Source organism: Dryobates pubescens, chromosome 4 (genome assembly GCF_014839835.1).
Source record: "Dryobates pubescens isolate bDryPub1 chromosome 4, bDryPub1.pri, whole genome shotgun sequence".
Taxonomy (NCBI): Eukaryota; Metazoa; Chordata; class Aves; order Piciformes; family Picidae; genus Dryobates; species Dryobates pubescens.
In genome coordinates, this window is record NC_071615.1 from 20,913,707 (window position 1) to 20,936,804 (window position 23,098).

General features: G+C 46.2%; 2 protein-coding genes across 2 annotated transcripts; both read left to right on the forward strand.

The window, feature by feature from the left end:
- The first annotated feature begins 6,214 nt into the window (after positions 1-6,214).
- LOC104298335 (C-C chemokine receptor type 8) lies at positions 6,215-7,273 on the forward strand. The gene has a single exon (XM_009898394.2). The coding sequence runs from the start codon at positions 6,221-6,223 to the stop codon at positions 7,271-7,273; it is 1,053 nt and encodes a 350-aa protein (XP_009896696.1). The 5' UTR covers positions 6,215-6,220.
- A 7,883-nt stretch (positions 7,274-15,156) lies between these two features.
- Positions 15,157-21,312, forward strand: LOC104298287 (C-C chemokine receptor type 2). The gene is made up of 3 exons (XM_009898344.2): positions 15,157-15,196; positions 19,003-19,165; positions 19,646-21,312. The coding sequence occupies exon 3, from the start codon at positions 19,657-19,659 to the stop codon at positions 20,716-20,718; it is 1,062 nt and encodes a 353-aa protein (XP_009896646.1). The 5' UTR covers positions 15,157-15,196; positions 19,003-19,165; positions 19,646-19,656; the 3' UTR covers positions 20,719-21,312.
- The last annotated feature ends 1,786 nt before the right edge of the window (positions 21,313-23,098 follow it).

Sequence of the window (23,098 nt, forward strand, 5' to 3'; positions counted from 1 at the left end):
TGCCATGCCCTCATCGCCAGGCCCCTTGACTCACCACCTCTCATACAGCAGGTTGAGCTAAGTGTGAGGTTTTCAACACTTTTTGCGTCTTGCACATTTCCTGCAAGAGGTGGCAGAAAAATGTGTTTCCTGAGATGAATAAGCGAAAAGAACAGCTACTAAAGACAGATCAGAAGCAGCTGAAGAAGCAAGAAAACGAATCAAGCTGTTCAGCAGCTTCCTGTTTACCAGTGGCTCAGATACAGATTTATCAGCAGCACCGCTGAGCTCTCTTCACACCTTGACTTGGACCACAGCAGTGTGGGAGATGTGTGTCACACTGGTGAAGCCTCTCTTTGAACCTCTGGTATGGGCAGAGGCCTGAGGGAAGATGTGACAGGCCAACATCATGCAGACATCTGCTTTGCGATCATAGCCACAGTGACTACTTGGGAAGCACCAGCAGGATGGGACCACTGCCCAGATTTCATTGTGTGATGCTCTCATGCTGAGAGGAGCCTGTCCCAGGAAGATGTCACTAAAGGCATGCAACCCCTCCAAGGGGACCTGCTGCCAGGGGCAGGGTGATGGGGCTGTACCATATGTCATGGATTCTGGAGACCAGAGGGCAAACAGGGCCAGGCTCAAATCCTGCCAGGCACCAGTCTGGTCACTGAATCAAGTAACTAATGAAGTGCCCTCATCCACAGCCAGCCCCAGCTGATGTATCTACATTCACAGAGACAAGAAGTGCTGCACAGGTCGGGCAGCATTGAGTGGGAGGAATCGTGCCTGGTTTCTGAGCTCATGGATTCACACCTGAGAGGGGTCACCCAGTCCTGAGAAGAACACCCTGCGTGTCAGCAGAGAGCTGTCAGGGTTTGCAGTGGTGTCTGGCCAGATGCTAGGAGCAGAGCTGTGCTCTGGCTTAGGCAGGGAGCTGTCAGGGTTTGCAGTGGTGTCTGGCCAGATGCTGGGAGCAGAGCTGTGCTCTGGCCAGGGGGGTAGGTCGCTCTGTCTGCAGACTGGGAGCTGCTGCAGCTCTTTGCTTCAAGCCAGTATGGCCAGTGCCAAGCTTTGGTGGCAGGCACTGGGCAGCCAGCCAGTACAGGTAGTAAATTTGTCTTAATCTAAAATTGTCTCCAAGTCTGTCACATCCATGGAACAATAACTGCTACTTTCTTCTACCTGCTTAAAAATGAGATCTAAGATCACATTTCCCTTCAATCTTAGCAGCTCATATTCCAACAGCTTTTTCCTTCCAGTTGATGCTTTCTAAGCTGTAGCCACTGTTAACTGTAGCCACTGATCTCCTCTGGCAGCTGTCCTGTTTTCTCTGTATCTTTTTTGCATTGCAGTGACCAAAACTAGCTGTAGAGTCCCGCTGTGGCCTTTACCCTGGCACTGTAGATGGGAAGCCAACTGCCTGAGATAGCTGTGCTCTCGTGCAGTCACATAGCAGCACTGGTTCCCACCCCACTCCTGCTGGGTGCCTGCCTCCAGAGCCTTTTCTCTAGAAGTGTTGCCTTCCCCATCTGGGGTTTGTGGTCTTGGCTGAAGCCCTGTGCAGAAATGTGTGTTTGTCCTTAATGAACTGCAGCCCATTGACCCCAGGCTTTTTCATCTGTCAGGGTCAATCTGAGCAGCTCTTCTGTCCAGCAGCCCACATGAAGGTTATTGGCCATGTTCAGAAAGCTTTCTAGCTGCGACGTAGGGAATGCCACTGCTTTGCCTGGCTGGCACGAGGCTGTAACTGAGGCTACTTTGACATAGCTGCTTCTTGACAAACATGCTTCTACTCCTGTTGCAGGCTGCTTGTTCCTTCTAGTGCTTCCCAGCAACTGGATCACACTGATTGGCACAGCATGCCCGCTCTGGCCTAAGCTGGGATTTCCCCACTCTGAGCAGTGAGTCTGCAGAAGCACGGGGATGGTTTGTAAGGAAACTCTGCGAGGTGAGTGGGGGCTGTAGGAGCAGGTTGAACACCCAACTGTGTGGCAAAAATCACAGTGAGACATTACCCCTGCCTCTGAGACAGGGGATGGACTATGTGATCTCCCTGTGCCCCATCCAGCCCTCTTCTCAGTGGTTCTCTGTTCTATTCTAACTCCTTCTGAGGATACTTGCATCCTTCTATGGTCTCCACCCTTAGGCAAAGCAGAGTTAGATGCTGAGAGAAGCCTGTGTGCAGCAAAGGCTTGAAAACCTGAATGCTCTAGGGTGAGAGAAAAAGTGTCAGATAAGGGAAGATGGAGAAGAGTCTCATTCTCAAAGACTTCATAAACAAGAGATGTATTTGTTTACTTGCTTCTGACCCACAATTATCCTGTCATGAAACACAAGTAAGAAAGTCCCACTCACTGCTGACAGTTATGAATGAGTTACTGTGTGAGGAATTTTGCAATGCACTGATTTCTGCTCTGGCAAACCCAAAGGATTGTGCAAGGCTGCAGCTGTCAAAGCCATAATCCATGCAGCTTTGGTGTTGGCAGTGAAGAGCAGAGCACAGAGCAGGGAGAGCTGACCCAGGCCTCACCAAACACCTCCAGCTGCTCTGCTCTACAAACTCTTCAGCAGATTTTGGAGGACTCCATGGCTCACAGCCCTTTTTTTTCCTGCACTGAGCTTCTGGTGCAGGAGCGAGAGCCAGAGCCATGCCAAACACATCTGCACACAGCTGCGCACACAGCACTTTGTGACAGTAACACAAGTCCACTTTGCTGGAGGGTGTCAATGGTTTTGCTGACCAAGCTAAACAAGCATTTCTGTCTGCCATCAGAAAAACAGATACATCTTAGTTCTACTGGAAGAAGTCTGGTTTTGAGGAAGAAGGGTTAGTAGAAGGGGTTATTTACAAGAAAACCCTTGCTATATATGAAAATGACACATTTAAAAATAAAAAGTGGCAGTGTTTTGTCTGCAACTTGTCAGAACAAAGTATTGTGACTCTTCTTCATTTCTAAAATCTAATTGGAGAAGGGGAATTCCCCCAGCAAACAACTCGGCGCTGTCAGAGATATTTTAGTCAACCCACATGTACTTTTTTTGATGTCAAAACCCCCCAGTCACTCAAAATCTCACCTGGTCACAAACCCTCACCCACCTATTCAGACACAGGTGTGCAAATAGATTACTCCCCATGAAGAAAGGGAAGTGAACCATTCTGTCTCATGCTGTGTTTGCAGCTCTGCTCTGGAAATGGTCTCACCAGACAATTTGTGTGAAGATGATGTGGTCCTATCGAGATGGTGTGTTGATATCTGATGCTGATAGATTCAAACATGGCAGTGATAACTGAAACAGGCAAGGATTCCTCAAAAGACAGCTCTTGGCATGGGGTTTCCTCCTGTACCTCTCAGGTGACTGCCAACCCTGGGCAACCAGGGCTCAGCGTCCCTCTCACCTGTCCCCACTGCCCCGTGGGAGAGGGGTGCAAGGGATTCATTGATGGTGCTATGGCCAGGGAAGGGCTGGCCACTTGATGGGCTGTGCTGGCAGGGGAGACTCTTGAGAGATGAAAATCAGGAAAATGGTGCTTGTTGAGACTAACAGAAAAGCTCATATCTTAGCTGACTTGTAAAGCACCACAGTTTACAGTATTACACATACACACACACAAACATTTTAAAGTTATTGAATGAAATTAAAAAACTTCAAGCCTGTCCTGGTTTTGTTTTTTTGTCCTTGACCATGCGTCCTGTGTGCACTAACACATACCTAAAAAAAACTCCAAGGTAGCAAAGAAATTCTGAAACATCTCCACTTGAATAAAAGGTGCTTACAAACTAGAATAGAATAGATCAGAGTAGAATAGATCAGAATAGAATAGAATAGAATAGACCAGGTTGGAAAAGACCTTTGAGATCATTGAGTCCAACCTGTCACCCAACACCATCTAATCAACTAAACCATGGCACCAAGCACCCCATCCAGTCTCTTCTTAAACTCCTCCAGTGATGGTGACTCCACCACCTCTCTGGGCAGCACATTCCAATGGCCAATCTCTCTTTCTGTGAAGAATTTCTTCCTCACCTCCAGCCTAAAACTCCCCTGGCACAGCTTGAGACTGTGTCCTCTTGGTGCTGGTTGCCTGGGAGAAGAGACCAGCCCCCACCTGGCTACAACCTCCCTTCAGGCAGTTGTAGACAGAAGTAAGGTCTCCTCTGAGCCTCCTCCAGGCTAAGCAACCCCAGCTCCCTCAGCCTCTCCTCATAGGGCTTGTGCTCCAGACCTCTCACCAGCTTTGTTGCCCTTCTCTGGACACATTCCAGCAACCAACATCTTTCCTAAACTAAATGATTGCCAAGAGGTCCCAGTAGCTATGAGTTCTTATTTTGCCCAGAAAGTGAATCCATTATTAATGGGGAGGGACATTCCCACCCTGCAGCATACCAGTTGATGTTAGCTGGAGGAAACAAAACTCTTAAAATAATTCAGCTTGGAAAGGATACCTCAGCTCCTGTAACAAGGTGTGTGTTTCTCAGAACACATTCTGTGATGGAGACAGCTGAGCATTAACACTTTTGTTTAAACCAGGGGTGGCTATGAAGAAGGGAGGCTCAGCAAGCACACTGACAGAACACCTGTTCAGGAGCTACCTTAGGAGCAGTATTTTTGGTTTCACTGAACGTGTTTGTAAGCCTTCTCACCTCTTTTCCTGTTTATCACAGCTACAAACTCTTCGATTTGTCCTAACCCCTTCTATAACTGGCAGCTGCCCATCTGACATCTGCACATCGCTCCATCTCAGCAAGCTCCTCAAGTGATGGACTAAACTCTTGGAAGCTCCCACACCTGAGAGGACAAGGACACGGCAGAAGGAGAAGGGGACCAGGGCCAGCTGACAGAGTTGGGGCTTCTTGCTGTCAAAGGTAAAGACTATCTACATTTCATGAGCTGCTCTTAAGAGCAGTGGGCTAACGCTGGCAGCCAGGGGAAAGGGACCTGCAGCAGTTTCCTCCAGAAATCTGCTTTTTCAGTTTGACTGTTTCTGCAACAGGAGAGAAAATGACAAATCCTGTGCCCTGGCTGGAAGCTGCCAAAGGTATTAATTCATGGTGTAAAGGAGGTCTGAAGGTCTGAAGTGGAGCATCGCCAGTCTGTTCAAAATTCACTTCTGAATATTGCCAAAAGCAGATGCAGCACAGCTATAATCTCTGTGTCTCTGTATCTATCAGTTCTGCAGAGATCTATAGCACAGTATTCATTATCTCTTGATTAGTTTTACTTCTAGTTGTTCAATCTATGGGCTGCTTTTAAGGGATCCCTGGCACGCAGTTAAGAAAAGCAAGCAGTGCTGCAGTGCTTACAGTCCCAGCATGTTGGGGTCACACATCAAAAGCATTAACAGGAAATATTTTCTGCCCACATATGTTGCTGCATGCAGAGTAAGGCATGAGTAGCATCCATCCCTGGAGCAGAGCATGGCCACTGCCTGCAGCATCTGCTGTGCTATGCATACAGGTCCTCCTGCTTCCCTGCATGGGCTGCTACAGGTGTGCAAGAAGGGGCAAATTCTTATGCCCTCCTTCGCAATACAACAACTTTCACTGTTTATCTTTTCATAGATATTTTTAACTCAGGAGAGCACTTCCTCTACTTCTAGATAATTAATTGCTGTCATTCATATTATTGCTGCATCTTAACAGCCATAATTATTACAAACAATTCTTCCCACCCGGGAACTCTGTGTCTTTGAGGACTCATAGATTCATAGAATGGTTTAGGATCTTTCAAGATGTAATCAACCTGTATGCAAGCATGACATAGGTGCAGTGCACAAGAAACACTCAAATGTCTTAGCAGAGTTAAGGCAAACTCCTTTGAATGTCATTTGAAAGAACCATTTCTTTATTACCTCTGCAAACCAGATCTCCTTTTAGATGGGTCAGGAGCTGACATCTGAACAAAACTCAACTAACCAAACAAAAAGGTGGTTCAAGCCCTGACTCACTTTGGGATAGCAGATCAGACTATGCAAAAGCTGTCTTCATGGCAATTCTTCAGAAACTACAGAGGACACCCCTCCCTCCCCCACCTCCAGACTGTCTTGTTTTCTCTGAACTGGAAATCCAAAGTGGGGCAGAAGGGGCAGGAACAGTGAACTGCTATGTTTGGCACCAGGCACAACCTTGCTGCAGCAGCCCAGAGCTGGGCATTGTGAGTGTTGCTGTGTAGCCTTGTGAGCTCCCTGCTGCTGTCAGACATTTATCCCTTGATCCTTCCTGCACAGGTCTCAGAGATGCATCCCACAAGTCAGTTCCTTGGCACCACAGAATATGACTACGGCTATGATGCCAACACTGCTCCATGCCATGAAGGGAACAGCTTCCGCAAGTTCAGATCCTTCTTTCTGCCCATCCTATACTGCCTTGTGTTTGTCTTCTGCCTTCTGGGAAACTCCTTGGTTCTCTGGGTTCTCCTGACCAGGAAAAGGCTGATGACAATGACTGACATCTGCCTGCTGAACCTCACGGCCTCTGATCTCCTCTTTGTGGTGCCACTCCCTTTCCAGGCCCACTACGCTTCAGACCAGTGGGTTTTTGGCAATGCTATGTGCAAGGTCATGGCTGGCATTTATTACACAGGCTTTTATAGCAGTATTTTTTTTATCACCCTCATGAGCATAGACAGGTACATAGCAATTGTCCACGCAGTCTATGCCATGAGGATTCGGACAGCCTCCTGTGGCATCATTATCAGTTTAATCCTGTGGCTGGTGGCTGGCTTGGCTTCTGTACCCAACATCATGTTCAACCAGCAGCTTGAAATTGAGCAGTCTGTGCAGTGTGTCTCCACATATCCCCCAGGTGGCAACACCTGGAAGGTTGCTTCTCAGTTTGCTGCCAATATCTTAGGCCTCTTGATCCCCCTTAGCATCCTTATTTACTGCTATGCCCAGATACTGAAAAACCTGCAAAAATGCAAAAATCGGAACAAGATCAAGGCCATCAAGATGATTTTCATCATTGTCATTGTCTTCTTCCTCTTCTGGACCCCCTTCAACATCGTGCTGTTCCTAGACTCCCTGCAGAGCCTGCACATCATCAATGACTGCAAGGTGAGCTACCAGATAGCCCTGGCCCTGCAGCTGACAGAAACCATCTCCTTCATGCACAGCTGCCTGAACCCTGTGATCTACGCCTTTGCTGGAGTCACCTTCAAGACACATCTTAAGGAACTGCTTCAGTCTTGTGTCCGTGTCCTCCCCAGCTCAGTCAGAGGGCTGGGGGCTGCCCAGTCCTTTTCCCCACCCAGCCAGCTCTCAGGATGCTCTGACAGTGAGTTCCTGTGAGCCCACCTGAGCTGCCCTCTTTGGGTGTGAGTGGCTGGCCTAAGCTCCAACACGGCCCTGGAGGTGTGCATCATCCTCCTGAGAGGAGCAGCAAATCTGTGCCTCCTTTTGGCACAGTAAGTGGCAGTGTCAGTGCCTTCAGAGCACCGGTGCCTTCCTAAGATGATGACCCTACAAGCTTGCCACACAATGACTTTTAATTAAGCTTTAGAGCTCTTTAAGTATATTTCAGCAAGCAAGGTCCTTCTTATTTACCCCCTGATGAATGCATCGCTTCTGCCTCTTCCCCAGATATGCTCTGCCTGTGAAAGCTGTTCCATACCTGCATCCCTGCATCCCTGGGACACTCCTGCAGGACATAGGGAAGGGGACAGGCATGGGATTACCTCACTTTGCAAAGAGGGAATCGCCGCAGCCACCAACACTGCTCCCACTTTGCTTCAGTTCCCAGATAAAGAGGCTACTCAGCTCAGGGTCCTGTTGGTTTGACCCGGGATGCTCCCAGGGACACAGCCAGAGAAGGGGGTCCCTGGAGCTGCTGCTGCTGCCCAAAGAAACCTCTAGTTGCCCCCTGTGCCAGTCACTTGTAGAGGGCTGTACGCTTGAGTATGTCACCACCAAAGCAGCCTGCAGCACGGCTGGAAGGTGTGGACCCTCCAGGTCTGTGCCGCAGCAATTGCTGTCAGTGTAAACACCAGGCAGTAGCATGCAGAACACAGGCTCTATCTCCTTTTTCCAGACATCATTCTTCTCTGCTATTCTGGAGGGGGTTTCTTTGAATAAACATATTAACTGCACCTCTTTGTCTTGGCTCCTGATTAGGGAAAGGAAAGAATATACTTTTACTGATTTTTGAGCTGGTGACATGGGCAGTACATTTGATGGAACTGAGAGGCACCCTGGAGCTCTCCAGCAGGATTTTTCAAAGATCAGGCCCCTTCTCAGGTTGCTGTATTGCCCAAAGTGATAGGTACCAGCTATGTTCAAGGCCATTCTTCTCAATGCCATCATGAAATTCTGCAAGTGGGAACCTAAGATGTCCCAAAGACACTGATCTTGTCCCAGAGATATCCCAAAGATGTTGCACAATTGCAATGCATCACTAATGCAGCAAAGTTTTCGGCAGTAGGCTAGGATTGTCTCTGAGTTACAGGGGCCAAAGTCTTTGGTTTCTATTATTGTTCTCTAGCTCCCACTGAAAGCATGCTCTGTGTGTGAAAGAGCAGAGTTTTTCCCAAATCACATGTGAAGACTCAAGCAAAGAAGTAAAAAAAGTAGGTTTTGTTTGACTCACTACAGAGCTGCTGGTTCCTCATTTTCCATTGCTGCATTCGAAAGATTGGTGCTTAAGAATCCAGAAGGGTAGCTCCAAATCTCTCCATCCTCTGATCAAGCACAGTTGATCACTCACAGATCAAGACTGTGGATTCTTAGGACACTTCCTTGAACCTCTCCATTGAACATGGCTGCAAAAAGGAATGCCAGAGGAGCTGCTTAGTCCCTTTCTTTGTATGAACTTCCAGAACAAGACACAAATATATCCAGCATCACCCCAATCCTCATACACAGCAGAGCTCTCCAAAGCATTGTGCCTCTTCTCTAAACATTCTGAATGTAGGAAATCCACCAGATTTTATGCTACTCATTTATGTGATGGAAAAGAGTCTATGGAGGCACTAAGCAATGCTCAAACATTTTGCACTTCTCTGCACTGAAACATTTCTGGATAGCAGCACCACACTCGCAGGCTCCTGTTAAGGAGCTGGCACTGCCATTTGTTGATGTTATACATATTTTTTAGGTAGAAACTTGTCAGTGAGAATCTGCTTTCCTCTGCAGATGGAACAAAGCCAGCACCTCACTGTTCCCTGAGGAGCAAGGGTTCTGACACAAAGTAAAACTGGTCAAAGAGCTGAGATTCACAGGTCTGTCTATGATGATACATTTAAAGCCAGAGTCTGTCATATGTTTGAGATTTAACATGTGGTATGGCTGCTGGTCCTGGACCTATCTCAGATGTGCCTGTAACTGTGCAACATCAACAAGTTTCTCCACTTACTACAGCCACAAATGGCCCCAGACTTGGCTTTTGGAGAGTCTCTCAGGTTCTCCAGATGTTCACAGGCATGGACATCAGTAATGGCAGTAGGGATACGGGAGACACCAAGAAGCCCCAGAGTCCGTGGCTGGGATGGGAGGTTTGTGATAAAACCACAAGTACCACCAACCACTGGGAACTCAGCATGGGGTGTTTAAAAACACAGTCAAAAATGTCACTAGGAGTTGTTGCATAGTTGGATCAGATTGTAAGGTGGAAGATGATCTTATCTCACAGCGGAAGGACAAAACATGAAGTTATGACTTGGCGCAGCAATTTGTTCCAGGAACTGGTTTGGTCACTCTCCTACACAGAATCTCAACCACTGTGATACACTCTGCAGCTTTCTGCTTCCTTGCCCCTTTTTCTTTCTCCCAGGGCAGTTCTCTTAGCACCCACTTTGAGGTGTGGAGGGACCCTTCCCTGAGGGTCCGACAGGCTGAAGTGGTGCAAGAGTAACAACATTGTGCTTGGAACCTTAGAAAAGGTTGTGTATGCAACAAATCCAACTGTTCTTCTTGTTGTTATATAATGGCTTTGCCCAGGACTATTAATGGCTTTTGGAATCTTTTGCCATTTGTTTCTTTTGCTGAGATCTAAACTAGTTACCATTGTTGGGCCAGAATGATAAATGTTCACTACACCAACAATAACTGCTGGGTGTCCCTATAAGGTGTTTCCTTTTTGCCCATAACAGAATAGTGTTATATCTGACTCTCCCAGAAGACAACTAGGCTCCATCAAGTGCCCTGGTAGACAGGCTGAGTTGTGGCACTGCAGATTTATGAGGTACAGCACCACTGTGGGGAAACCCCAAAGGGGCATGAGAGAGTGGATGTGCTTCACCCTGAAAGCCTGAGATTTCACAAGTGTGTATACTAGAATCAATTTAAAGCCAGGTTCTGTCCAATGTTTGAGAGCCACCACTGAATTCATTGAGGCTGGATGCATGTGATCCGGATTCTGTAAGGTGCCCAGGCTTGACATCAGTGTTAGACAGACCTAGGTAAGAACTGCTTATTACCTTCTCCTCTTAGTTAAGATAGAAAGAAGAGTTGGATCAGCCAAAATCAATGCTGTTGATCATATAGAATAGAATACAATAGAATAGAATAGAATAGACCAGGTTGGAAGAGACCTTCAAGATCATCGCGTCCAACCCATCAACCAATCCAACACCACCTAAACAACTAACCCATGGCACCAAGCACCCCATCAAGTCTCCTCCTGAACACCTCCAATGACGGTGACTCCACCACCTCCCCGGGCAGCCCATTCCAATGGGCAATCACTCTCTCTGTATAGAACTTGTGGCCACACTAACCACCTGCAGTCCTTACACTCAAATCTTGGCTGCAGAAACACACCTCCATGGTCTTCTTTCCAACAGCTTCTGTGGGGTTTGCTCTTCTCAACTAGAAATACATGACAACCCAATACATCGTACAGTGCAAACCCCAAATGCATTAATTCATCAACCCAACCCAGGAGTGAGATACAGACTTTTTGTGGTTTCCAGTTTTCACAGTGCCACTAAGTTCTGAAGCTTGCCTGACTTCAACTTTCTTTAAGAACCTGTAAATTTTCAAGGTCTGCTGCAGCTCTTGTGGCTCTTGGATGACTTCCATGCCCAGCTTTGCTCTCTCTCTCTCTGTCAGCAGTTCTTTTCTTTCTCTTTAGCTCAAAAAGATAATCATCTGTCCTCTCATCCATCCCAGTGCATTCCAGTGTCAGCTGGTCAATCTGCCTCCCCTTCTAACAGGTTGTCCTGCTTTTCTCCTCCTTTGAACTGATTCTCAAGCTAGCTGATAAATTGTGTTTTCCCTTGTCACGGCTTTCTGATACAGCTTTCCCTTAGCTGCGGCTGGTGTCCAGACCCTTTGCACCTAATTTTCCTCTCAGGCTACATCTGAGGAGAGATTCTCTGATTTCAGAGAGAAAACACAGGCTTGTGAGGCTTACTCTTATCTGACAGTCTTTGCAATTGAGTGAGTGGAGAGAGGGAAGCTGGAAGTTCCAGTGGTAAGCATTGTGTAAGTGTTTAATGTTTAAAGCATTTAACAGATGAACTGGAAGATAAGAAATGGTGCTTTGTCAGTGTGAAAACCAGTAATAGACATTAAATTGCTCCAGTGTCCAAGGATGAGTGCTATTAATATTGAGAGGCATTGTGACTTGCAGAGTCCTAGGAAATGGAGTGTCAGGGTACAGGGTTAACTCCCTGAAGAAATGCTTCAGCAGTAGTTGGTGTTTGAGCTTTCAGGAGAACCAAGTGCACTTTAGGCAATGCAAATACAGTTTTGTGCTAAGATTTACTTAAAGCTTTTGTAGGATTTCATCCCAGCACAGCTGAGCAGAATGTAGGCAGAAATAGCAGCTTTCTTTGAGATCCTCTTGCTCAGGTGGCTTTTTACTTGAAGTTTTTATCACTTGTGGCTTGCTCTCATCTTAACACTTGAACAATCCCTTCCAAGAAGAACAGAAAACTACTTTACATGTGCTAAAGATACTGGCACAAAACAACCATTGCAGTGTGGTCTGAGAGCTTCTCAGTAATGGATAGACTTGGTTTCATATCACACCTGCTAACACACTGTTTTGCACAGTGGCACAAAGAGTCTACCCACACCGTTCAGCTAACAGAGCAGGTGTACAGTGTCTCACTGTTTGGCAAAGCTGTGGGCTAGCTCTTTCCTTCCCACTATGAGACAGCAGTTAGTGCTGCCTTTGAAAAAAGAGAGAATGCAGCAAGAGTTACTGCACAGCAGTACAGAAGATCCCACAGGGATCCTCCTTTGCTGAGGATGAACAACAGCACAGTCCCTCTGCGGTGTGGTCAGTTTGCTGTGGGAAAGGAGGTTTGAGGCCTAGTGTGTTCCTACATTTTCTCTGCAGAAGTTGCTAAGGAAATGGTGTCTCCACTTCATAAATTAAACCTGTCAGAAGATGATCAGGGTCACTTTCAGTATGGTTCTAAACTGGTGCAGCATGGCCACCATGCTGGCTTCAGGCTGGGGAACTTTCTCAGAAGTGAAGGAGACTCCATCAGATGGGTGCATGAGGCCAGGCCCCAGGTGAGGCCACTGAAGACTGTCTGCTGCTGGTTGCACCTTTCAGATTCAGTTTCACTGAGTTGTCCTGCAGCCCCAAAGAGCAGCACATTAACAATATTTGGCTTGACCTTTCTCCAAAATAACAAATGGTTTCTCATCACCAAAAGCACCATAGATTTCATTCAGGTTATGCCACTTACCTCACAGATAGGGAAACTAGCACACAGGTCTCGGCAGGACAACCTCTTCTGTGATCTTTTCCTCCCAGATTTGTCTGTGTAAGAGAGAAAATGAAGACAAGAATTTAGCCATTCCTGAAAGACTTCCAATGTTAGCAATTCCATCAATATATGAATGCTGCAGGTTTTATCCATTTTGTTCCCCACATTTGTTTAGAAAGCTGTCTGCACAAGCTGCTTGCTATACCATCAGCTCTTTTTCCTCTCCTGCACAAAGTGCTGCATTCTCCAAAGCTTTTGCCACCACTGACAGCTTGGTTCTACTCGTTTCAGCTGTAACTGCTTTTTGCTTCTGCAAACTGACAGAGCAAGCACAAAGAAGGAGCTTGGTGACTCCAGAAAGTTCCTCAAAAAGGCAGAAGGAAGCCCTAGTGTCACAAGACAGGGAGAGAAGAGGGCAAGGATTATTTTTAGTACCCCCAGACATAGCCCCTGGGCAATGAACTCCAAAGCAGCCTCACTCTCCAGAGCTGACACAAGTCCCTTCTCCAGGTGACCATCCCTTTTTCATGGGGCAGCAAAAATGAAGTGCCTTAGGCAGGGCTTTTGATCCTGCAAGCCAAGCATTTCTGTACCAGGCCCAGCAGTTCTCAAAATACTGAACCTGCAAAGAAAGCTGCAGAACCAGCAGCCTCTACACTGAGTGGAAAAAAATGGCCATAGCAGTAAAGTCCTGACCTTCCAAATTCAGACAGCAACACAGGTAGGTGGTACAGAAAGAAAATGTGAGTTGTGTCCCTCTAAGGAAGCTCCTTTCTGCTCAGGCTTCAAGTTTTTCAGCCATTTGTACTCTGCATTTACAGCAAAATCTACACAGCCCCTTCCAGAACAACAGGAAATGTTTATTTTCTTCCAGGCATCAGAGAGACCCCTCTTCCTTCAGGCACTCCTAAGAGAGTTCTGAGGGTCCCTAAAGCCCTGCTCAGGCACTGCTGAGGCAGCTCTGAGAGTGTTTCCTGATGTCTGGAACACATGGCCAGGCTGTGTACTGCTGGTTCTACTGAAACCACACGCAGGTTTTCTAGGAAATATCAGAATGCAGCTGTAATGCAGAATGCAGACATTGGAATGGGCTGCCCAGGGAGGTGGTGGAGTCACCATCACTGGAAGTGTTTAAAAAGAGACTGGATGAGGTACTTAGTGCCATGGTTTAGTTGATTAGATGGTGTTGGGTGATAGGCTGGACTCGATGATCTTGAAGGTCTTTTCCAACCTGGTTAATTCTGTATTCTGTAATTGAGTGCACAAATGCAGTAATAATTGTAGCACAAATCAGCCTTACACCTTCTCAGGAGTACTGCAGGAAACAACCCAGCAGGCTTAGAGAAAATGGTCAGCAGCTGCTGCCCAAAAGCTGCACATTTGAAAAATGCAGCCTTGCTCTAAAGCTGTAAAAAGTCTCCTGCTGGGGCAGTTACGGGGCCAGATTATTCCTCAGTCCTGGTTTCTAATGATCATTACACAGGCATCAATTATCACCCCAACAGCTGGAGCCTGTTGCAGCTGCAGTGCCAACAGCATTGGCAAAATGAATGTTTTAAAACAATAAATGCATGACACTGGCCTGTGCACTCAACTATACTTCCTGCCTTTCAAGAAAACACAGATTTTAACCACTTTCTGTTATTTCAGTCTCTCTTTTTCTATTGCTTTCAATCCTGCAATGTCACCACATCAAAAGGGGAATTGCCTCACAGACAGCCTCTTAGAAGTGCAGATGGCTTTGCAAAAGTTACAAGAGCTGTTCCTGGAGGAGGTCACACAGAGCAGTGTGGTGTAGGCTGCATGAGCTGGTCACTTAAGTGAAAGAAAGATAGCTCTACTAGCACAGAGTTCTAATCTAATTAGCTTTGCAACCTCTGGACCTTGGCTTGCCTCTCTTCACAATGCTCACCTAAGACAGGTGTGATGCTGTCTAAGGTGACACTGCTCTGCACAGGATTAACATGGCCTAATTTGCTTACAGGTTCTTTGTCATTAGTGATGATGAAAGGAAGAGGAAGAACCCTGCAGAAATGGTGTAGAAGTCAGTCAGTGCTAATGAAGATTAGTAACAACTTGGGGCCGTTTCAGCATTTTGGAGACCTGAATTTAATTTTAAATCCACACATTCTCCACGCCAGGTATTTCACAGCACTTTCTTCCGAGCTGCAGGAGTGTCTAGAGCAGCTGGAAATACTGAATTTAACCACCCAGCCTCAACCCTGTAGAGACACAGTAGTTCAGGTACTGACTGCTCCATTTCCAACAGGAGTAGAGCAAGCATGAAGTCTTCATACCTGACCGCTCCACTTCCAGTAGGAGCAGAACAAGCAGACACCTATGAAGTCTCCATCCCTCAGTTCTGGACCCAGGCTGGAAAGTGAGCATTTTTCAGAAAAGAAGAAGCATAGCCTTGATTCCTGTAATAATGTTTTGCAACAGCTGCCACAGGAAGTGCTGTTTCCTAGTTTCAGACTAGGGTTTAACTATGTGTGTGTGTGTTCACAGAGACGAAGACAACACGGGCAGATAAACCAAGCCTGATAAAGCAGTGAGTATCTCATTTTTTAACTTTTCTTTCCATGTTAATGTGTGTTTATAGGTATAGATTCACTTAGTGGGGAAGGATATTGGCCTCACGGCAGTGGCAGGAGCACTACCATTCAAACAGAGACATGAAGAACAACTCGGTCTTGTAACTATAGCTGACAACTCAGGCTAAGGCTAAGTGTAAGAGCAGAAAGTGGAACTGGACAAACGGTGTAGCAAATTATAATCTCTGTTTTGTACTAGAAACTTACAGGGTCTTGTTTTTGAAGCTGTTCCAGAAGGTCAGTAGTTAGAAAATGTGTTCTGCTAAGGATACAAACTGATAAGAGTTGAAATCCTTCACACTTGACCTAACCTCTCCAAATCTGACCCACATCTTGCTCTGTTAGATGCAGATGTTCTCCATCACTACCCTATCACATGGTTTCTTTGTATTAGTCAAGTATTTATCAGTTCAAGGTGGTGTTTCATTACCATGTTATGAAGGGATATCTTCTTTGGGATTGGTTCCTCTTTTTAATGGGATGTCTCTGAGCCACCATATAAAAAAGTCTGCACTCCATCTCTCAACTATGGATAGTAGGTTTATGGGCAGCCACAACCTGCCTTGCAATTTTTGTTACTGAGGTTTTCATCAGTCCTACACTGGAATGGTATTGTTCTCACACACTGGGAGAGGAGAGCTCCTCTGCCTGGAGAAATGAGACTTGCCACTAGGGTATTGGCAAAAAAGCTGAAATAGCCTAAGAATCTAATGGACATACATTAAACAAGCAGCTGTAGAAACATTTGCTTTCCTGGAAGAATTGCATTGCCACTTGTCAGAACTTGCTGACAGTGCCAGAGCATTGGGTTTGAGTTCTCCGTATGAAAACACAACAGGAGCATGATCCTGTGACATATGATGGCAATCTCTACTCCAGGCTAGTATCCTTCTTCTTTATACTTGAGTCTGTCCCCCAGTGGTTGTGCCTACAACTGTTGTTTGAACTGCTCTGAATTCAGTGTCTTATCTGAAGCACTTTAAGCAGAGAAAAATCTCAAGAGATACTAGCACAGAACTTAGCCCTCTTACACACACAGTCATGATTTGGAGGAAGACATTTAGTGGCTGTCTCAAGTTTCTCTTTCTCTGGGGCTTGTGTTCAGTGCAGATGCTACTCCTTTGCTGCACATTTGTTTAGGTAAGAACACCTACTTCTTCTGTCTTGTGACCCTACTGACTCTAACTGCAGAAAAGCTCAGCATTTTTGTGAGAGTGTCTCTCTGGGTTTGTTGGAGAACAGAAATTATTAGATCCTGAGGCTCTGCTGAGAATTAAGCCTGTTTACCAAAGCCCAGAATGTATTTTAAATTGAGAGTTCTACAGGGATGAAAAAACCCCTCATCAGTTAGGAAGCAAGCAGTTCTGAAGAGGGGTGTCTGATGCTCAGCTGTTATAGAAGAGGAAGAGGTTTCCAAAGTGAGGTTTAATGTCAGAAGGGACTGTCTTTCCCCAGTCATATCCTGGAAAGAAATCCTGTGGTCACTACCACAGCAAAAGGTGTGTTAGAGGGAAACTGTCAGCTCAGAGCCTCACATAAAGTGTTTAGTTTGCATTTCTGCATCTCCATCAGCTTTCTTGGGAGCTCAGAAAAAAATTGCTGCTTCTTATGCTTGCTGCCCTAGATGCCTTTGGTGTCTCTGCACGGTCTTCTCTGTGGTTTTGCCTGTCCACAGACTCCTTCTGGAAAACCAAAGGCAAAGTTAAAGAGAGAGAGCTGTCAGCAGAAGTAGTGAAAGGGAAACCTTATCTTAGGCTATAAAAAGGGAAAGGGAGCTTTCAGGATAATTCACTTTTTAAGATAGAAGGTTCTTTCAATGTGTAGTTATCAATTGTCCTGATTTCCCTGAGGAAACTTTGTCCAAATCCCCTTTATGGCATAACAGATTCATTGAACTGTGACAGCTGCTATCCCTGGTTAAGCCAGTGTAGGAGTCAGGAGCATCTTTGCTTCTACCACAGAAATGTCTGATAGTCATACCACTGCCTAGCCACTTCTGCAGCTGAAGGAGATACACTATAGATAACAGCTAACACTCAGAAGTTAGCAAGGCTTCTCCCAAAGCAGCCAAACCCCAGAAACCTGGTAAGACATGATTCAGAGCTACATCCTCATCACAAGGATCTCTGCTGCTGCTCACCATCATGATTGTGAAGAAAACAACATTTTCTCCTATGCAAGCTGTAACCACATTTTCTCTGCAAGAATTCTTGCCCAGAGTGCAGGTGTTTGGCCTGGTGCTCAGTCACACTTCTCTGTACCCAGCTTCCTGTGGCTCAGAATGTACCCAGACCTCTGAAGGGAAAGGAGAGTAGCACCTTCTTGGACTGCTCATATACTGAGATCCTTTTGTGTGGCACAGAATGAGTTAGGAGGGAAGGAGGGCATGAAAAATAAAGTTTTCCTTCTCTTATATTTCTGCCTTAGGCTTGACTCAGTTGCCTGCTTTTGCATAAATGTTTTCAACACTCTTTAACCACTACAATTTGTTCAAGGTGATTACTTGTATTACATCTATATCTATATTATATGTAACCTCACTGAGATAAAGATCTAGATTAAAATTAGGTCCTCTGGATCCTAAAGAGTCTACAATTATGTATCAGGAAAGAATCCTATCCTCAAACAGCTGGGTATGCTGCCAGGAGCTTCAGACACTTCAGAAATGTCAGATGGTCCCACTCTGGTCCAGTATGGTATTGAGTTTCTAATCAAAAGCAGACCTGCCTCTGCATCACTCCAGCCACAGGCTGAGTTTCTTTAGTCTTGCAGAGCTCAAGTGCAGAGAGAACAAAGTGGTGGTTCTGAGGCTATGGTCTCTGCAGAAGATGTCTGCAATCACACAGGGTAGACCTCAGTGTTCAGAATCTTGGTGAGGGTGTCAAAAGGAAAGCACCAAACTTGGTGTGACCGTTTGAACTGCTCTGGTAGTCAACCTACCACACTTGGCTCTGCTATGGGAGTTATCAGGGCTCACAGAGCCACTTGGGGCAGATGGTTACTTTCTGTGTGAGGAGCAGGCTGTCACCTTTGTCAAAAGAGCATCAAACTGCCTTTGGCAAGGTATCTAATTGCCAGGAAAATGAAGATGTCAAAGCCATCAACCTGCTGTGAACAGCCACCGATTTGCAGTGAAGGGCCTGAGCAAAGCCGTGCCAGTGACACAGGAAGAAACCAGCCCTTTCACCAGACAGCAGATCTCTTTGAGTGCCTTTCATGGTGCTTTACCATGGGCTAACGTGGAAGTCACAACTCTTTACCTGCTCCCACTGTAACAGAACCTGCCTGAGGGCTTTCACATCTCTGCTACACCTGCCAAGCTCTGACTCCTCCTTGCAAGGCAAGTTCAGTCCCTCCAACAGTACCCAAACCAAAGATGGAGTTTGGGCAACCCTTGTGCTTCCTCAGTTACTCTGTCACCTCACTGGAAACACCAATGAGGAAGGGATGAAGGACAACACCAAACAACCACGACACATGAAGAACTGTTAGTGTCCAGTCATAGTGATGGCTGTATCTGCCCCTTGCTTTTGTGTCCCCTCCAAGATGCTTAGCCAGTCTAAACTTTGACAGTCATGAATCATGGCTGCTAAACAGCTACCAAAATGAGGAATAAAAACTTCTTTCAGCATCAAACACTGAGTAGGTGTCACAATTGACAGGGAGATGCCACAAGAGATACAGCTGATACAGATTATGCTGATCTCAACGGCCATCTTTCAGCCCATGTGACAAGGTGTTTGCTGCTCTGTTCTCTCCACAGCACTGCACTCTGTTGCCATCCCAGAGCTACCCAAGACTAGCACACTCCATGGCCTGTGCCTGACCCAGACCCTATAAAGGGGACAGTGTGTGCCATTTTCAGCCAGACCACTGCTCCCAACTTGCTGCTCTGCAATACCCAGGACAGCAGGTTCACCAGGAAGGTATGTTCAGCACTGTGCAAAGGCGATTCTGACCCTATTCCTACAGGAGTTAAGGCTTCCAGAAAGTCACAACCACCTCAACAAACAGCAGTCAGCTGTGTTCCACACTTGTCACAAGGCCTTTGCAGGCACCAGTTTACACTTTTTCAGTTTGTGGTCCTCAGAGAGAGAGGGCTAAATGTGGGCTTGCACAATGAAAGGTGGCCAGGACCCAAAGAAAAGCATGGCTATGCTCTGCATGCCAGCCCCCTGGGCTTTCCTGGCACACCAGACAGCACACATGGGAAATGACAGGCACCACACTTCCAACACCAGCAAAACAACTTCACAGGTAACAGAGGAGGGTCCCAGCAGCTCTGCAATTTCATTCCCTTCCACACCTTATATTCTGGCAGCAAGAAGCATTACAGACAGGACATCAGTGTGTTTCATTGCCCTCACTGCCCTCCTCTAGTCTAACATCCTTTGCTTCCTTTCCAGAACAACACACCATGGAAAACCAGACCATGGACTGGACAGAGACAACAGAATTTGACTATGGTGATTCAGCACCATGCTCAGGAATTGAGGAAAAGCACTTTGCAGCAAATCTGTTGCCTCCACTTTATTCTTTGGTGCTGATATTTGGCCTCACAGGCAACCTGCTCGTTGTCCTTATCCTGGTAAAATACAAGAGACTGAAGAGCATGACTGACATCTACCTGCTCAACTTGGCAGTTTCTGATTTGCTCTTTGTGTTTTCTCTCCCTTTCTGGGCTTATTATGCTGCTCATGACTGGATTTTTGGGGATGTGCTGTGTAAAATGCTCTCAGGTGTCTACCTCCTTGGCTTCTACAGTGGGATCTTTTTCATCATCCTGTTGACCCTAGACAGGTACCTGGCCATCGTGCACGCCGTGTTTGCTTTGAAAGCCAGGACAGTTACCTATGGCATCCTCACCAGTGTTGTCACCTGGGCTGTTGCTATTTTTGCTTCTGTTCCTGGGATAGTGTTTCACAAAGCTCAGAAGGAACATGAACGTTACACTTGCAGCGCTCATTATCCAAGTGAAGCCACAATAAATTGGAAGTACTCTTACATTTTAAAGATGAACATTCTGGGACTTATTGTTCCAATGCTCATTATGATTTTTAGTTACTCACAAATTCTAAGAACATTATTGAGATGCAGGAATGATAAAAAGCAGAAGGCAGTCAGACTGATTTTCATGATCATGATTTTTTACTTCATCTTCTGGACACCGTTCCATATCTCTTCTTTTTTGCATACATTTCAAAGTTCGCTTTTCCTCACAAATTGTGAAATCAAAGGTCAGCTGGAGAAAGCAATCCAAGTGACAGAGACCATCTCAATGATCCACTGCTGCATCAACCCCGTGATCTACGCGTTTGTGGGAGAGAAGTTCAGGAAATACCTTTATGCCTTTTTCCGAAGGCACGTTGCAGCCCACCTCTGCAAAAAATGTCCAGGACTGTACCGTGAAAAGCTGGAAAGAGCTAGTTCCACCCTCACACCCTCCACTGCTGAGCATGACATCTCTACTGGCCTGTAGTCCAAAACATTGGTTAGCAAGTGCTGCGCCACTCACTTTGCCTTAAGGACTGTCTGTCTGACTGCACAATGAGACAACAATGCACCCCAAAAACCCATAAGTTTGCTTCTGACACATCACACCCTCCAAGGAAAACAGCACTTCACCCATAAAAGCACATCAGCAAAGAGCTAGAAAGAGCTGGAAGGCCAGGGTGAAAATTACCTTGGCATTTGCTATGCGAGATGTTGCATGAAAGAAGTATCAGGTCCCTGTGAGGGAATCTGGAGCCCACAAGCACAATGCTGTGCAGCTGCTGCCCTAGTTCTGGACAGGTAAATCGTGTGTGTAGAGGAAGGCTTTACATGGCAGATGCAGCAACTGTATAATGCTAGGCTCCTCCATGAGAAACACATGCTCTTTACACACAGTAGGTCAGATTTTGGGGTGCACTTCTAGGCAGACAGCAGCAAGCAAATCAGGCAGCACAGAGGAGGCATAGCTCTGCAGAATGTCCACAGCCAGCTGGCACCTGAATTAGAACTGCACTTTATGTGAAGTCTGGAGTATGGTGGTGTCCTGTAGCCAAATAGCCATACACTTATGTTTCCCTTTAAAGCAGAGGAGGAAGGGGCACTGTAAGGCAGTGCACGTGAGCACTCTTCTGCAACTGTCCTTATGCTTGGTTTCCCTTTTACTTGGAAGGACAAAGCTCATGCATGTATGGCCTTGCTCATGGGTGTCTAGAGGGGCAGGTTCAACCACCCTCCAGGCAACATAGGGACACAAGAGGGCATTCAGCACTCTTTAACATGAGGCATCAACAGCAGATCTCCTCAAGGGCCCTCAGAGGAAAAGACATTCCTGAGTCAGAAGTAGATGTATGATCTAAGGGGCCTCTGGGGAAGATGACCTGTCTGACTACAGAGGGAACCTGGAAAAGCCAGCCTCCTAATTCAGGTATCAGATGCCTTAACCCAGGTGGTCCAGAAACTCTTTCTCCTCTAGCCTTATAAGCTGTTAGCTTTTACCCTATCAGCTATTATAATCTAGCCACTGCCTTGTGACGTTAATAGCCACAGATAGACGGGGGGGGGGGGGGGAAAAAAAACAACCACCAAAAACTATCCCCACAATAAACTTTCTTGCTTGGCAATAATATTTTTACTTTCTTTTGTACTTCTTTGCTGCACTAAAGTGAAAGCACCTTGTTAATATTAAAGCATAAATCAGTGACACGAAGTCTGAGGTAACTGTGGTATTTTTCTGCTGGTTTGTATTTTAAATTCTTATCCTGCTGGAAACATGTTTCTTCCTGGTTTTGTGTCAATGCAGAGAAACTAATAAAATCTGGTTTTGAAAACCAGTGTCTAGCCTGTAGCCTACGTAAGCAAAAGGCCATCAGCTGTGCTCTCAGAGTGGAGATGGTTCACACATGCAGCCGTGGATTTAAACACTCGCAATATCCCACTCCAGTAAAGGAAACCACCCTGACCAAGCAGAGAACTGCCTGTCCAGTTTAGAAGCTACTGTAGCTGACATAGATTTTGTCCATCTGAAAGCCTGAAAAGAGTGCATTAGAATAGCTTGGGGAAGAATCTGGGGCCACAGATTTTAGATGGGTGGAGTCTGGAGAAACAGAACCGTGTGTACTACAAACAGGGGAAGAGGAGGAACAAAGCAAGGCAATAAAAGATGACGCTCTGTTAATATTGGGTTAAAGACTGGATTTTCTACAGACTGTCTTCAGCTAATTTCAGATTTCCTTGCACTGTACAGTGACCCAGCCAGGTGGTGTGCCTGATCTCTCAGGTTTTATGTGCAAGGAACTTCAAGCATTCACAGTTCAACAGTGAAACATGCTTCTGCTTCTCCATGTCATTCTCCCTGTTCCACTGACCCAGTTCCTTTTTTCTGCCTCCTCCTCCCTGCACAGACCTTTCCTCTGCCCACCATGGGATAAGCTACATTCTATACTCATTGACTTTGATTTCAGATTTTCATTTTCCACTTTGTTCTGACAGGAGTACAAACAAGCTAAAGCTAAAGTTTAGCTTATTGTTATGTTCTGAGCTCAGGCAAGATAATCCTTGGTTCTTCATTGTTACTTTCCACTGAGACAAGCAAGGCTCCAGATAATTTCATGGCAGATTTTAAGTCTGAATTGACCAGATGTGACTGCAGCATGGTGTAGCCACAGGCCAGTTAGCTCCACATTAGGCTAGAAGGACTTCAGGCAGTCAAAGTCACAGTGAGGGGAAGCTGAAACGGCATGTTAAAGCTTCCCATCCATGGGAAGGTTTAACAAAATCCTTAGTCCCTATGAAGAACACAAGGCACATCAACAGAGAAGTGGGAGAGAAATATTCCCTAACTTGAGCCCTGCAGGCAAGAGTGCTGA